The sequence below is a fragment of the Metopolophium dirhodum genome, chromosome 6, assembly GCF_019925205.1.
Source record: "Metopolophium dirhodum isolate CAU chromosome 6, ASM1992520v1, whole genome shotgun sequence".
Classification (NCBI taxonomy): Eukaryota; Metazoa; Arthropoda; class Insecta; order Hemiptera; family Aphididae; genus Metopolophium; species Metopolophium dirhodum.
In genome coordinates this window covers 37136558-37154491 of record NC_083565.1, presented here as the reverse complement: position 1 = coordinate 37154491, position 17934 = coordinate 37136558, and the positions used below count along the sequence as shown (strand labels likewise).

The 17934-nt window shown below is 27.3% G+C and overlaps 1 protein-coding gene across 1 annotated transcript; it reads right to left on the bottom strand.

Moving 5' to 3' along the window:
• Positions 1-1948: 1948 nt before the first annotated feature.
• On the bottom strand, positions 1949-17934 carry LOC132946806 (major facilitator superfamily domain-containing protein 6-like). The gene is made up of 7 exons (XM_061016885.1): positions 17737-17934; positions 8411-8773; positions 6180-6367; positions 5965-6104; positions 4811-4932; positions 3435-3677; positions 1949-2526 (listed from the first exon to the last, which is right to left on the bottom strand). Exons 1-7 carry the CDS (start codon positions 17801-17803, stop codon positions 2318-2320), a joined length of 1332 nt encoding a protein of 443 aa, XP_060872868.1. The 5' UTR covers positions 17804-17934; the 3' UTR covers positions 1949-2317.

Here is a 17934-nt window from a genome sequence, read left to right as displayed (position 1 = left end):
AAATTAATCCCATATTATTGATATTTGTTGGATTTAATGATTCTAGAGTCATTCTGCATTGTTCGGAAATAGCAACCTGCAGTAGATATCAATATAATCTGTTAACGTTTATTTAGGTTTATTCGCATTACAAAACATATTGAAGTCTCCATTATGTAAGTATAGTTGTTCCCTACTCTACGATTTATTGTTTCTTTTGTTTTTTAATGATCATGCACAGTCGACTGCAGGTAGGAGGAAATTGGAACAAATACTTTTATAATTAGTTTTCTATAGCCTGGCTATGGATTCATTTGATTTCACGATAAATATTTTGTTTGTTTTCCAAATAATATGAGTAGGCAACCTAACATTAAATCGTATTTCCTTGAATAAAATTTACAATTTTATAAATTATCAAATTATCAACTCAATAATTTTACAACCCAACATCTGCATCACTATACCTACACTTAGAATAGAATATGATTAGATACCTATACATGTGTCAATGTGATAATGTCTAAAAACTATTGCATATTTTGTATTTGTAATCTATACCTAGTTATTAATTATTTTTCCTAGTTAGTTGTTAATTTATATTTTATCATGGTACAAAAATTTAAATTTTACATCAGTCAACTTATGTATAACAAATAGGTACACAGGCAAAATAATATCAGTATAAAATAATATATTATGCACATTGTACCTATTCTTAAAAATGTGTGTTGTTCCGTACATCAAACTTTCATTTTATAAGATTTTTTTTCTTATAATACAATACACAAAATACACTGCAGTATAAACAGTGTTGAGCAGTATCTAGATAAATGTATCTAGATAATGTATCTAGATAAAACTACAGCATCTTTATCTCATCTAGATAAGTAAAATATTAGGTATCTGATTGTCATCTAAGATAAACTGTATACCTATCTAGATAAATAAATAATTTTTAGTTTCGATTGATTTGTTGTTAGTTTGGTACTTTTAATTTTTAATTTTATCTTATCATTGATCAAATAAAATATTATTACACTATTTCTGAATTAAAATGAATATATTTATTTTTTTTCATAGCAGTAATTGTATTGATAATAACAATCTAATACTATAAAATCACAATATTATAATTTATAATAATATAATATTCATACGAATGTGTTTTGTCATTTATTATTACGTTTCTCGTGTAATGTTGATTACTGTTTTGTAGAAATGGTTTCAATGAAATAATATCATTCTTGTCTATTTATATAAATCTAAATAATATTGTTATTACGTAAAAGTGTAAAACCCTCGTCCAGCAGCGCACATTATTTCGTGAGCTCGTAATGGAAATATCCTATACTCTATATAATTATAGTACCTATATGATTATAAATTATAGTATAGTATAGTCTGCGGAATTCGGCACTGTCCCGCTAGACGTTCATAACTTCGCGTTATAATAATAATATTATCTTGATTTTTGGATAGTGAGGCGGTGTCCGGAGAGTAAATCGGATATAAATAGCTCAGAACATAATAATATTTGGTATATCTCGAAAACAATAACATTATATTCTTATTCAATTGCTAACATTCACTCGCGGACGTTGCTCAACGTTGAACGTATTTGTGTATACTTCCATATTAGCTGTAAAACATTTAAGAATGTTTTTACCAATATTGTTTTTTTTTCTAATTTATTACATGTAATTCTATTTTGAAGTGGATGTCGTCCTAATGATATTTGCATGTAATTATTTTTTATTAAATTAGGAAAATAATTGTGGGTATAGCGTTTGGAGTTTTGACTTCTTAAAAAATATAACATAAATTACCAATTAGTGATGATTGAAAAAAATTAATAAGTCTTACAGTATTTCCATATTCGGTTTGAGTTGAAGTAAAAAAGTAGGTACACAGAAATAAATCATTGTTTGACAATTAAAATAAGGAATTGCATAGAAAAATTTGTTTATTAAAATTAATGGTCATAAAATAGTAAAATACTAAAAGTATTTGTATAAAATAATTAAGCAATATATTTATTGTTTGCGCATTTTAAACAAAAAATAAAAATATCTATTATGATATCTAGATAAAAAAATATGTATCTTTATCTTTATCTAGATAAAAGTAAAAATTATCATCTGAATCTAAATCTAGATATTTGTTAACGAAATTATCTTTATCTTATCTAGATATTATTTTTGTTATCTGGGCTCAAAAGTGAGTATAAACATTCAACAGGTGCATGCAAAGTAAAAAATATATAAAAAATGGGCTTTAATCAAACATTTTAGAAGCTAAACTCTATAAACATATTATAATTATAAACTACAACAAACTATAACGTAAAATCAACGCCAACTTCTGGTTGACCTCTGCGAGAAGTTGTTTTGATATTTCTATTTTTCGAAAAACGAATTATCATCTGATTAACAATGATTTGTACGATACACGTGATTAGCACAAGCACACTTAATAATTTGAATGATGAAATGCTTCCGATAATTTGGAACATGTAGCCACCAACGAGGCTTCCAATGGGCGTTCCTAAAAAAAAAACGATTTCGTTTCGATACAATAACTAAACGGTCGTACACATAATACATGATGATCATTATATAGTTCAGAGGTATTCAAACTTGTTCATCCCGTGGCTTGTTTGTGTGTTCACAATATTTTAACGGCTCCAGATTATACTATGGGAAAATTGAAACAATACGGTTACAATGTATTATGGCCAATATGAGTGATAATACAGTGACTTAAGTGTTTGAAAGAAAACGTCAAATAGTCGCGTAATGAGTTTCATCGTCGTCTCCATAATCGCTTTATCGCTTATACATGACCTACATTAATTTTGATTTTCGGTGCTTTGACGCGGCTCCCTTCGCCAACTTTCGCGACGCCCCTGAAGCACAGTTTGAATACCTCTGATCAAGCCTGGGCAAGTTAATGATAATTTTTAATTGAGTTAAGTTAAGTTGATAGAAAATATTTTAAAAAGTTTATAGTTAATAGTTATCTTAATTTTTTTCTTGACTCAATCAAGTTAATAGTTATATGGAAACTTACAATTAACTTATTAATTTAATTTAAGTTATTTATTTGTTATTTTAAATTTTTTAATTGCCAGTAATATTATGGTTTAAAATAATAAAAAGTATATGTTTATGCAACATATATCATCAATAATAATTGTATTATTTATTGAATTATTTATAAAGTATCGTGGCTTGGATTTAATTAAAAGTAACTCGTTATTTGTTAAGATTATATCAATAAAAATAAGTTAAGTTAAAAATTAAGTTAAATAAAAATTAATTTTTTTAAAAGTTAAGTTAAAAAGTTAAAATTGACATAACTTTTAACTTAATTTCAACTTTTTAACTCATTTATGCCCAGGTTTGCCTCTAATATAGTTGATAAAATATTAAAACGGAAGTCGTAGGACCAACCTATTCCCGTCAAAGCTGTTCCGACGACTCCTTGAAACGTTCCTTCGGCACCGGCAGGAGTTGAAAGATGTGCATATGAGATGGCTCCAGAGTAGAAGAGCGCGAACGCTACGCCACTGAGTATCTCGACTGGTAAAACGTAAACGGGGTTTTCGATGATTGAAAATAGAAAAAATATCAACGCGTACACAAAGAACATTATGGAAAATACGTTCATGTGGCCTACGCGTTTCAGTATATAACCTGCAGAAAAGGAAAACATAATATTATATCATTCATTAGTATTTGTATAAAATTCAATAGTTTAAAAACGGTTTTACGCGATTGATCCATCCAAGCCCGTATTAAGGGTGGCAGGGGGCACGGTGTATCACCAAATTTTTTTTTTTTAATGCGTTCAAAACAATTTTCGAAAAAAATAAAATATTTTAGTATTTTATTATAAAATAAAAATGTTCTTAATTTAATATCACTAGAGCGCGGATATATTACATGCATTAAAAACCAACCAAATATGAACTAAAAAATCTTAAATGTACATAAAATATATAAATATGCATTAAAATGTTGAAATATGCATGAAAAATAAAAAATTTAGGTATTTTTTGAACATTTAATTAAAACAATATATTAGGTAATAAAAACGTAAATTACGACGGAAAGCAAATGATTACGGAGATTATGGTCAATGGTCGTAAATCGTAATCGATATTCTCATCTTTGTATGCGTATTTTATTTCACCGATTATTGATCTATGGTAAATTTTGGGAAAACTGGTTATACCTACAAGTATAGTATACCTATTAATTTATTTTGATATTAATCAAAACTATAAAATATATATAATATTTCTTATATGACTGCAATAGTATATATTTAAAAAATGTATAAAAAAAAAACGAAAAAACATCGAAATATACATTAAAAGATGAAATATGCAACTAAAATTGTAAAATAAGCTCTTAAAATAAAAAAAAAAATGAGAAATGTCGAAATATGCAAAAAAATTCACAAAAATGTTTCATTTTATAAATCATTGTCATGAAAGAAATTGTGTGCTCGCTTAACATAGCATACGATAAACCAGAATAAATGCATACGAAACCGCGCTCTAGATATCTCGAATTAAATTGATATTCTAATAATTGATAACAATATGATGAAGTCAATGGGAGCTGTAAACTACATCGTACGCATAGATGATAAGTAGTCTTCATTATCGATGGTCGTACTACGTGTACAAAATTATACAATTATACAATTATATTATACAGTCGTAAAAATGTTGTGATACATTTTTTCAAAGTTAAAAATAAAAAGTATGGTGTCCCAGTTGATCCTTAATGCGGGCTTGGATCGTTCCAGATGGTCTTACCCGATAGAAAGAACGAAGGCACTTCGCCACCGAAGCATTGAATTAGTATAGCTAGTCCTTGAAGCGTCTTCATCCAAGATTTTGTTTCAGGATGATAAAAAGTCGACAAGTCTTCCAGGTACCTATTGCATAATATGTAAGAAACGGCCGTTTATTATTATAGTTGTTAGTGGTATTTAACATTATAACACAGCGTTACAACCTGTGGTACGCGTACCACTAGTGGTACTCGGAAAGCTCGCACGTGGTACGCTAAGAACATCTTAAAAAAAAAATGGAATGGATCATTTAATATTATATTTGGTTTATTTTATATTAATAATAATTGTACACGTTTAATTTTATTGTTATGCATTAAATACTTAAAATGTTACTATAATAATTTTGTAGTTCCTAATAAAATACAATTCTATAATATACATGTAAAATAACGTAAATACATTTTTAATAAGCAAAAAAACGTTTTTTTGTAAAGTAAATTTTCAAACAGTGTAGGTGGTGGTATGCGGATACAAAACCACTGTTCTAACATAATACATATACAAACAGGTGCCTATAATGTTAAGCATGTCAATTAAAGGTTAAACGATTAATGATTATGTACACAAACGTAGTATTTAATATGATTATTGTTTATAAATTATGATTGGCTACCTACCGAAGTTTGTATATAGATAGATACAATACGTTGTTATTTTTTATGTCATAGTATCCGAGATTGGGATAGTTAGGGTTAGGTTAGCTTAGCTTAGGTTAGGGATACATCTCAATCATTTGCTGATTTAGAACCACGAGCCTAAACATATTTACAATTATAGGTTAGTGAGTACCTAATACAGCTACCTATCCAATATACTAAAAAGTAATGACCCTCGTTTTGTTGGGTAATTTTGGATATCAACTTTTGAAGTTTTAATCAGAATAAAATGTTAATCAACAATAGATTTATCTATTTTAATTTAGTATTTTAATCTAATAAAAACCATACCTAATGACATTTATTAAAAATTCCCCTACATTCACAATAGTAAGCTACAACCTGCTACACGAGTATTTTTAAAATATCGAAATGGGATTATTCGAACGTACGGTTTTTTTAATCACTATTAATTACTAATAATTATTATAGTAAAAAATATAGATTTTTCGCTTACCAGAATAAAAAGTTCCATAAGAACGAAACAAAAAATCCAAACAACACAACCCAAACGATGAAGGCCAAAATTCTGAATTCAGTTAGCAATTTTTTGACATCCGATGACACCTTATTGGTGTACGAACTTTCTTGTACAACCTGTAAACTAAGATTATGCATGAGAATACACGACAAACTGTTTGTTAGAAGAAAATTTAATTTAAATTAAATTGCCTCAATGTTCGACACCACAAATATATCCAAAATGAAACACATCAATGCAATTACAAAACAAGGTGTATAATTTTTGAACTCTTGTTCTTTGCTATACCAGTCTACACATACACCAGAAGCGATGGCTAACAAACTATATCCAATGGATCCCCACAACCTCTGTCCACCATATTGATGTTTGTTTTCACCTTAACACAAAACATTAATAGTTGCACAATATTAGAATTCTGAGCGAAACGAGAAACGTATTTGTTCTAAAATTATTGGGTATGTATTTTCGTATTATTTTATGTGATCGTATTTGTCATCAACTTTTACAATTTGCTTTAATATTCAACATTGAGGACGGTTTTCGATGACACGTTTTATCTGGTAGGTTCTTAGTGATTTTTTTAATAATTGAGAAAAGCTAAAAAAAAAAATGAAACTATTTATATGAAAAACCGTTTTCGCCCAATCGATTTTATTTTTTTATTCATCGTAATTTTTAAAATGAATTACCGTAAAGAATTCGACATTTATGTTACATTTTTCAGACTTGATATTATAATTATTTTAATATTTTGCCTCTTTTTTGCTATTAGATTCTAAGCGACCCGATGTATTGATTTTATAACGAAAGGGGGGTTTTTTAAAATTTTTTTATTATTTTTATTTTTATTCTGTCGTCACCTTTTAGGACAGTAGGGGGGGGGGTCAAAAGTAAAAATTTCCCAGTAGTTTTCAAAAGCGACGTGAAAAATAAAAGAAAAATTAAGGAAAAACGGAAATTTTTACGCAAAATCTGTTTTCGAGAAAATCGATTTTGGTTTTTGGTGTAACTCTAAAAAAATGACTGACAAAATTTATCAAATTTATAATTTAATAATTATTTTGTAGTTAAAAATTTATAAAATGTTCAACTTTTATAGCTAAGGATTGAAAATTGAAAACAAGGCTTCACGTAAATAGGTTATTTATAAATTATTTTATTCACAATAATATCATCAAATATGCTTGATAATATCATAGGCTGATTGACCGTTTTCGCTCAGAATCGTTAATATGTTACAAAAGTAATTATTTAAGTACATTTTTATTGTAATTATTTTAGTAATTATTATTTGTTAAACTTTAACCTTTTGAGAAATGTTTTTCTACCGTCCATAAGTTTCTATAGTGGCCCATATTATTGTCCAAATCTTAATATTGATCAATTGTTACGACCTTATCATATTTGTTGAGAGTGTCCTACTATGATAAACCTGTTATAAAAATCGTAATGCGGCATTATGCCATTTCCTCCTACTAGACGAAAATGTTAGAGGCTCTTCGAGATTTTCTCTGAATACTCGGACCTGACTTCGGCTTGCATTTGAGAAAAAAATTCCGTTTTATGTTATTTACAATTAAAACATTACATAATTTTTGCGTTCATCGTTATTTAGAATTAAAACATTATTCAACTTTTGCGTTTATCGCTATTTAAAATAGTGTTAATTTTAACCTATTAAATTAAAAATAATAATTAATGCGGGTAGGTTATGGCCTGGATACGGAATATAATATAATGAATTCTTAGATTGTTTACATGAAATAAATGTTCCTACGAAACCAATAGACCTTTTAAATAAATAGACTTTAAAATATTTCGTTTTGCATTATTTTTCGTTCAATGATATTATACAAAATATTACGTTTTGCGTTATGTTTTGTTTAATGATATATAATTTATTTTGTTAATCGTTATGTTTTGTTATGCGGTATTTAATTATTTTTGACTGTCGATTTCTGTTATAATTACATTTACAAATTTCAATAGTTTTTTGTCAAATATAACGTTCGTAAGCCCTGTATTAAACTAGTGTAAATTTAAAACAAAAATAATAATATAGAAAGACATGTTATGAATTGATGATGAGTGTCTCCATAAGTTGCGATTTGACAAAAAAAAAATTTAAAACACTTTCAAAACAAACATTTAAATTGCGTTGATGTGAATAATTAGTAAAGGTCATATTATGGAATAGTGGCCTGAAAATTCGTTTTGCCCTGTAACGATTTTGGAAACACTCCGCCCCTTCCTAGGTATCCAACATGGATACTGTAACACGGTACTTCTGCACATGACTTCACTATAGTAATTAGTGATTACTTATTATTATATTTTGTTGACATGTTGTTTTAAAATATTATACAATGTCGAGATGAATAGATTTGTTAATATTATCCGTACAAACAATTGCGTTTACCTAATAGATTCATACAAATCGTATCCTCCAAAACATTCTTCACCGTAGCCGTGGTCGCAAACAACGTGGCTGTGGTCCAAAATAACCAAAACAGCGGTGACCTAATCGCATCCGAGTCGTCCATTTCTTCATTGGTATTCGTGTTAGGTATTAACAACATTATAAACACCAATAATGACGTTAAAATTGCACTTAAAACAAATACCAACCGGCGACAATTGTATTTGTCCGTAAGCGATCCGAAAATAATTTTGGCCAACATCCCCGGAATGGGCATCACGGCGAAAACGAGACCGACGATGAACGACGAATAGCCACGTTGTTTTGCTATCGTCGACATGAATGGGATAAGTGGCGCATAACCTGAAAATTTCAAACAAAACTATCTTAATAATATTATATTCGTTTCAAAATCGACGTTTTAACATGTGGACGTAAACGGCATAGAATTAGAGGTAATGAAAAAATTGGTTGTAAACGTCGAATAAACGATGTAAACGGCATTCTAGGAAATCTGATAAAACATAAGCATCATTGTTGACGGTTATTATATCAATTTATCGTTTTGAATATTGCTATAACATATTATTACTTACGAATCAGTAAACGAAAATAATCTAATATCATTAATAATAATTCATGAAATAAATAATAAACGTAACATAAAAAAAATTCCAAATAACGTTATTTGAAATTACGTTTGTGCTTTTTTTTACGTTGAACTTAACATTACTATTGTTTTAAATCTTGTAATCTATATGCGTATGAATCTTATAAGTGTCTTATTAACTATGAACAATCCAAAGTTGGCAAACTTATGTTGACAGTAATTTTTATTTTTGAAAATATACTTTATACTTGTTTGATTTATAAATATCGAATTCAATATAATATTAGTTTATTTCTGTAATTCAAATTTCAATAAGATACAAAACTGCAAGCGTGTGGTTTGGTGTACAATGTACATACGACCTACCTACCTACTAAATACTTATGATAAATAACATTACCACTATTATTCCATTTCAATTTGTATTATTGTTATAAATATTTTTTTCTAATAAAAGCTATTATTTTGTCTTTCATCCATGCCATAATATTTAAGCAATATTTGACACCTAAACTGACGCTATCACTTGCCATTTATAGCTATAGATACTTACTAAAAACCCTAGGATGATTGAAAATAACCTATCCTGGACAACAAATTCTACTAATTTGATAGTTTTTTGTACGTCAAAGTGTGGTTATATAATTACCTATCTATACCAAAAATAACAATACCTATAGTTTATGAAAAAAAAATTAAACGTTAAACAGAAAACAAAAAATTTAAATAACGTTTAAAAATATAAAAACGATAAACGGAAAAAAATCAAATACCGTTTTAAAGTACAATAACGATAAACATTAAAATTGTATAACGTTTGAAAGTACAATAATTATTACGATAAATTTATTTTAAATTTAAGTCTTTCAGTTATGTACGTCCTTTCAAAAATCTCGCACTACCTCTTATGTAAATTGAAAAAAAATAATTTACTGACGTCGTAGCGGCATAAAACGATTAAGTACCCTGGCGAAGATTACAAGTGTTTAGCGGCTAAACACAAAAGATTACTTGTTTAATCTTTATCGATACCGCAAATAACCGGTCGTTATTAATTTTAAATTTTTTCCCTGTATTATCAAATAAAAATATTCAAACAAATACGAATTTGACATCGCGATGACTGTTCGTGCCTCTCCAGCAATATGTGCATTATAATAAATAAAATATTTATATTTAGTAATATTTATTACGGTTCACATCAAATCGTATTATAGTAAATAAATAACTATAGAGTGATATAAATAATACACAATTATATATATAATTAAATTGCCCGTTTATCACTAAGTACTTACCTATATTATATTTTATTACTAATCAACTTGTTGTTTTCTTTTTAGTTCACAGCAGTATAATTGCTCTATATACTATATAATTATATATTTTGTGTTCTATATATTAACCTGTTGTGTTATGACATAATATTTATCTGTTTAATTAGGCTTCCGCCCGTTTTATTCAAATCATTAAATATTATGATTGTTGTTATAACAAATTGAATTATATATCATTTAAATGTTATTCATAAAACTTTAGACACCTAAGTGATTATTTATTTCAAAATTGTGTTCAAAAATTATATTCCTTTTCGATTTATACTGCACAGAATGTAATATAAAATTATAACACTTACTATTATGATTTAAGACGAATAAAATTAAATCCACCACATTCGTTGGTTGAGATGTGGTACCACGGTAAATGGTGAAAATATACGGTAAAGCACGATTAAGCATAAAACGATTCAGCATATATCTTTTTAGCAACATGATTGAGCATAGAATATTTTATAAGATTTTGCCATATTCACGTGGCTGAAATTTTGTAATTTATTATTGTCACGTATTATTACACTAATTATTATGATACCAGATGCGAGCCGTGAACTGAGCACAGCTTTATCGACAATGTTATCAATTAATAAATTTGTTCAGGAGCAATAAAGTTCCGACGTTTTAAACATTTAAAATTGTGGAAAAATATAAGATAATAAATTAAGATACAATTCCAAAATTATTATAGAAATAATTTCAGTGTTCGATCACCCATACTCTATAGTATTCTTGACTTATAAACCGTGCAGTATTTTTTAAACTCGTATAATGTTTTGATTTTATTATTTTCATAACTATTATTATTATTATTATTATTATTATTAATATTATCAAACAGATTTATGAAATGTGACTATTTTATTGACTATGAAATCTTGTTATTTTTTTGATATGTTATACTTTGAATTATTACAATTATTTAAATAAATATTTTTGTATAATATTGCTGAAAATGGAAATTGGCAACGTTGCAGAGTTTTTTATGCTCAATTGTGTAAGTTTTGTTTTGTATTCCGATTTCCTTTGATACGCCGACAATTTGGCTCAATCGTGTCGCAAAAAGGATGTTTTATAATCAATCGTGCCCCAGCCAAAATATATAAGAACGTCCCAATAGAAGGTTAGGTTAGGTCAGGTCAGGTTATCTATGATAAAAATATAAACGCAAATATATGAGTCGCAAAAATGTGTCTTAAAATTCATCTTTAATTGAACTATTTTCTTGTGGGATACCATCTCGGTTAACCACAGACCACATTTGACCACGGTACACTGATGGCTGGATAATTTTAAAAAGTCGTAAACGTTCAAAATTTCCTTCCTTTAAATTTGTAACCTTGATTACAATGAAATTGTTTAGAAATAATTGCCGCTTATTACAAACACTGCCTTTAGTCCTTTACTCCTTTGTATCCAATTATTCGTTTTTGCTAGTTGTATTTTCCTCCCACTTCATGTCTTTATGGTTTTTTGTTTACTTTTATGTATGACTTAGATATTATCTACCTACTTATATTACTACACATTAATTCACAAGATATGATAGCGTTATTAACCTACATAAAAAACAAAAACCAAAACAAATTTCGTATTTGGTACAACTTGTAAGCACGATAATTTGTAAACGAATCATTCGTTACCTATTCCAATCTGTCTACGTGTGCAAAGTATGTCGTAAAAATAAACATTGAAAAAACTTGAAACGTATATAAAACATAATAATATAATACAATATCGAACATACTATATTAATTACTCAATGGGCCACTAAATCACGTGTCTTACTCTATTAAGAGATAAACATTATATTATTATTATCACATTATAAATAAACATGATAGTAGTTTATTGTTTGTAGAAATTTAAAATAGTCCGCGAAGACTTAACACACTTAAGTACTGATGTATGTATATTAAGTTAAGAACGTATTTGTTGCAATAGATAAACATTATAAGAGTTTAAAACTAGGTTAAAAAAAATAAGTTATATAATACATAACAAGTTGCTATTGAGCATTATTAATTTAAGTCATTTGATGGTAAATAGTGTTTGTGACCTATAAATAATTATTAATCAGTACCTACTTACATAAATCTAGGGTAAGCTATCATATACGAGGTACAATATAGACCAGTGGCTACTGACAGTATTTGATCCATTTTAGCAGGCTTGATTTTTTTTATAGTCTACATAGAAGCCTGAATAAAAATTCGGACTGAAGCATATAAAAACATTTTTTTTAAAGTTTATAAGATAATTATTTAAAAAAAAAAAATGTTTTTTAATATGTTTGAGTCCGAATTTTCGTCCACCGATTTTTCTATAACATATTTAAATAATCTAGAATCGGTCGGTATCGGTGAGCAGACGAGTTAAAATTGGTTGATTTCCCCCCTCCCTCCCAGCCAATTTTTTTATTGTATTCGGAAAGCCCACGAGACTATAAGAAAATCAATATAGTTAAAACGGGTAAGGTCAAACCGTCAGTAGCTTTAGAACTAACAGGCAATGCTTGGCAAGTTAACGATTTTTTTTAACTCATTACCTAAGTTAAGTTGTTTTAAAATAATAAAGTTAAGTTAAGTTAAAAGTTACTTGTTTTTTTTTTCATTAACTCTTTAAGTTAAAAGTTAACTTTGAAAAAAAAGTAATTTAACTTAGTGTTAAGTTAAAATTTGCTAATTTGCAAAAATAAAAAATTCTAGACACACAATATGGTTTATTAGATAGTTTTTCTTTACGATCAAGAAATTTACTGGGAAAATTATATCAAAGTAAAAACCTTATTAAAAATGCGCATTATTCTTTGAACGGAAATTAACTTAATTTAGATACTTTTGAAATAAAATTAACTTGAAGTTAACACGTTAATCTTGAAAAAAAGTAACGAGTTAATTAACTCAACGTTTTAACTTAATTTTAACTTTTAAATCGTTAATGCCTAGCCTTGCAGTAACAGAGATATTCTCGTATAAGGGATAAGAGAATACGGGAAGGGGCTCATCAACGGTGGTCACGTGATGTGATTACTTTAGATCAAACAAAAAATTAAGTGATCATATTATAAGTGTGGGAGTTTTGTTTTGTTAATATTATGTTATGTGAGAAGTAATCGGTATATTATATGACAAAGCTGTAATTCGCATAATTATATTGTGTTAAGGTGGGAATGGCTATCATACATCAAAGTCTATACTTGTGTACATAATCATTCTTATAAACAAGAGAAAATCAAAGATGAAGGCCAGATTTTTAGAACTTGCGAGAAATGTGTCAGTATGATAATATTATGTGAATTCTGAGAACAATATAAACATAATATTATGTATATATAAATCTAAATATTTTTTTTAACATAAGATTATTATATAAGTACGTTGTTTTGTTTAAAAGTAATTTTTTTTATTTTTAATGATTTTAAAATGTTTATAGCTTGTTTCTACATTAAAAAAAAGTCTACTTGGGGTTTTGGATGATCTTATTAGCTATGCAATTGATAATATGTTAATCTAATATTAAAAAACCAAGCAAGTAGGTAATAGTAACCGTTCTGCTGTAGCGGTTAGGTCGGGATAGTCAAATGGCACTTATTACCCAAACTAATAGTTGAATTGCACTTGGTTTAAAAAAAAAGTAATGGTCTAACTGCACTCAGAAAAAAAGCAAATAATGTTCAAACTGCGTTCGGGTTCAAAAAAAGGTTTTCAACAAACATTTTCAAAAAATTAATTTAATTTAAACATTTTAACTGCGCTGACTTTCCGACCTGCTTAAAATGTACTCATTGGCAAGGCTGGACAAGTTAACGATTTTTTTTAACTCGTTAAGTTAAGTTATTTTTAAGTAATGAAGTTAAGTTAAGTTAAAAGTTACTCGTATTTTTTTTCGTTAACTCGTTAAGTTAAAAGTTAACTTTTAAAAAAAAGTAACTTAACTTAGTGTAAAGTTAAAATTTGCTAATTTGCAAAAATAAAAAATTCTAGACACACAATATGGTTTATTAGATAGTTTTTCTTTACGATCAAGAAATTTACTGGGAAAATTATATCAAAGTAAAAACCTTATTAAAAATGCGCATTATTCTTTGAACGGAAATTAACTTAATTTAGATATTTTTGAAATAAAATTAACTTGAAGTTAACACGTTAATCTTGAAAAAAAAGTAACTTATTAAGTTAAAATTTAATTTGAAAAAAAAAGTAACGAGTTAATTAACTTAACGTTTATTAACCTAATTTTAACTTTTAACTCGTTAATGCCAAGCATTTTGTTAAAATACCTTTTTTAAATCAAATTCGACAAAAATAAGTGCAATTTGACCTTAACCAGCTAATATTATCTGTTTGGCTTTCGACTTATCGTATTGGCTGTTGTTTCCGTTTAACTCAGACGTGGTGTCGCAACTTTCATGAGTTAGGACTTAGCACACAGAATATAAAGAAAACGGGTGGTTTTAAGGATTACATTGGGATGGACAATTTTAGATATCTTCGAGAAGTCTCAGAATCTTTTTTTGGAAATTTGATGTCTATAAAATACCGGAAGGGTCAGCATAATATTGTAATCATGTTGAATATTTAACTAACAGTTATATCTCCGAAAATAGTATATGCTTACCCCCAACGGCCCCAACAATAAGATCGAATTTCAGTGCAAGTACAAATTATTGTTAATCTTTTCACGCACATTTTAATGAACAATTCTATAAATATAATCACATCCACGATTTAAAAATTTTAATTAAAATGTTCAAAACAATCGCAGTTTATACAATAAAATTTACAGTTGCCAGTGTTGTAATGTACTCGAGTAAAAGTATTCGAGTAAACGTTTTCAAACACTTTTTAAGTGCTCATATATGAAATAAGTATTGTAAATAATTTAAAAAAAAATACTTTATCAGAATACCTATCTGTATTAAATACTTTAATAATATTATTCTATTTAGTTTATATTATATTTTCTATTTTATTTTTAAACACGTACAATAAACATAATAATTGAGAATATTATTTATAATTATATATTTTTTTACTATGAAATACACTGGTCAATCGAAAATCAAATACTTCAATTAATCTTCGACCAGTTCGACCAATAAAACAGTTAATTATTTTAAAGTTCCACCAAAAGATACTGTGTAAAATAATGTAATACACTCTATAAAACTTACGTAAAACATGAAAATCGGTTCAGTCGATTTAAGGTACTAAAAATATTTTACAAACCATTTGAAATCAGAAATTTGTATTTTAAGTAAGTTGTATATTATCAATTACGTATTTCAATTAATTTTAAAAATGAGTATTATTTTGTAACATACTTTTAAAAAGTATATTTTACAAGACTGACAGTGTTGCAACTTAGGTATGCAAAAACCTATAACTTATAAGATAAAATATAAAAAAAAAACTGTTCATTAGTACAACAAATGTGATAGAAGAATATAAAATAAAACGATTTCAAGAACGACATTTTTAAAAAAGGTATGCAACAATTATTCAAAATTATGATTTATAGAATTGTTGGGGATAATATATATAACACAAATTTAAATATAATCAACTTAATTTAATTCAAATACAAATTATTGAAACTTTTATCCAAAATTTAAATCAAAACATTTTTGGGGGCAATGAGAACCACCTCCACATGGTGGCCCCTGGTTAACTCTAAATGGTTTTCAAACGATGATCATTTAGACGGGTTGGCAGAAATAGATGTGGTGGAAACGAAAACGAAAATCGAACGTTTTTTGGCGGAAACGACCGACGCCCGGCCCGCCACCGATTTTCCAAATCGTCCGCAATTCTATAAATTTTGAAAATTCTATTTTATGTTTTAGTTGCCACCTTATTTACAACACTTTTCAACTAATAAATTACCCGATGACTAGGGGGGGAGGGGTTGTATTTTATCAAAAAACACGACTTCACGGGAATAATTAGGCTATTTTTTTTTTATCTAAAATAAGAACACCACCTACAGGAACTCCTTTTTATTTTAAATAATGGCATAATATAATTTGTAAAAAAAAAAACTAAAATGTTATTATTTTTGAACACATATTATAAAGTTTCACATAATAAAATATTGAAAAACGGAGTTCAACGCGGTCTGTAGAATATTACCCTCTATAATAGCTTAAAAATAAATAATATCAAATTTGATTGATTCTACTTTACAGTGTCATTATTCACGTAGAGCGTATTTTGTGGACACAATTACATTGTCATTAACCGTAAATAATAAAAAAAAATCTTATTTGTCATAAAATAATCATTTGGTACAAATGCATTGCAAAAACAATTTTTTTTTTATTGGTTTGTTAAACCAAAGTAAGTGGAACTAAGTGAACAATAATTTAAAAATTACATACAATTCGTTGTAAGAAAAGTCTAGTTTAAGAGAAAAAAAGAAAAACTTAAAAATTCCCTTGTTTAACTATACAATTATGCCAATTAATTATACGTTTATGATTGTAATACATACTATATCATTAACCCAATTAAAAATTTCTACAAAAAATCAATATATTAACCGAATCAGATCAAGAATTGTTTTCAATAAAATAGATTCTGAATTTAAATTATTATAATCTATTATTCAATTTGACAAATAAGAGTATGGAGCAAATCATTTAAAAAAAAAAACTCTTTATACTGACTTTAAAGATTTTAAATAGTGTATCATAATACTTAATATCTATATAAATTTATATCTAATGATTTTGGGATTTTATATAGAAAAAAACTTATTCAATATCACACCATCACATAATATCACAAAATTATTAAATTTTTTTGTTTATAATGAAATACAAATTCCTTAATTTGGTTGTATGATAAACGGATTAAACTGTTATAAGTTTCCATATTATTAGCAGCAAATCCTTAGATAGGAGAGACACAAACATCGGAGGAGGTTTAGGATTTGTATAATATATTCATAGGAAAAACCCTAAATCGATAGTGGCAATTATATATGAACTACTTTCTTTTTATCATTAAATTATGGTACAAATGGTATTAGATTCTGAGCGAAGCGATGAATGTATTTTTTTTTCAACACTTATTATCAGAGAAAACAAAATCTTTTAATACAATTTTTTTACGATAAGAGCACGTAAAGGATAATATATTTATTCATGAAAATGGCTTGAAAGTTAGAGAAGTCACCTCTAAAACTATTTCAATTTAAAATAGTTAACACTCTATGCACCATAATCTATCGTTTTATATTTAATTAACTAATAGTTTTTATATAGCATCAAATAATATTTGATACGTGTACGAAAAACGTCGAGACTTTTGAAACTATCAAGTCATAAAAAATGTATAATAGACGCCCCCTTAAAAAATGTTCGTAAATATTCTTACCACCAATTCCCACGAAATAATGAAGTTTCATCAGCAGGAGTTTCTTGTTAATGTGAAAAAAAATCATTTGTTTAGCGTAGGTATATCGGCAAGAGCACCTATAATATAATATTATACACTTGTTGGTGTTATAATAACGAATAACGAATAACCGACAATAAACAGTTTAGATAAAACCGGCAAATTATTATAAACTGA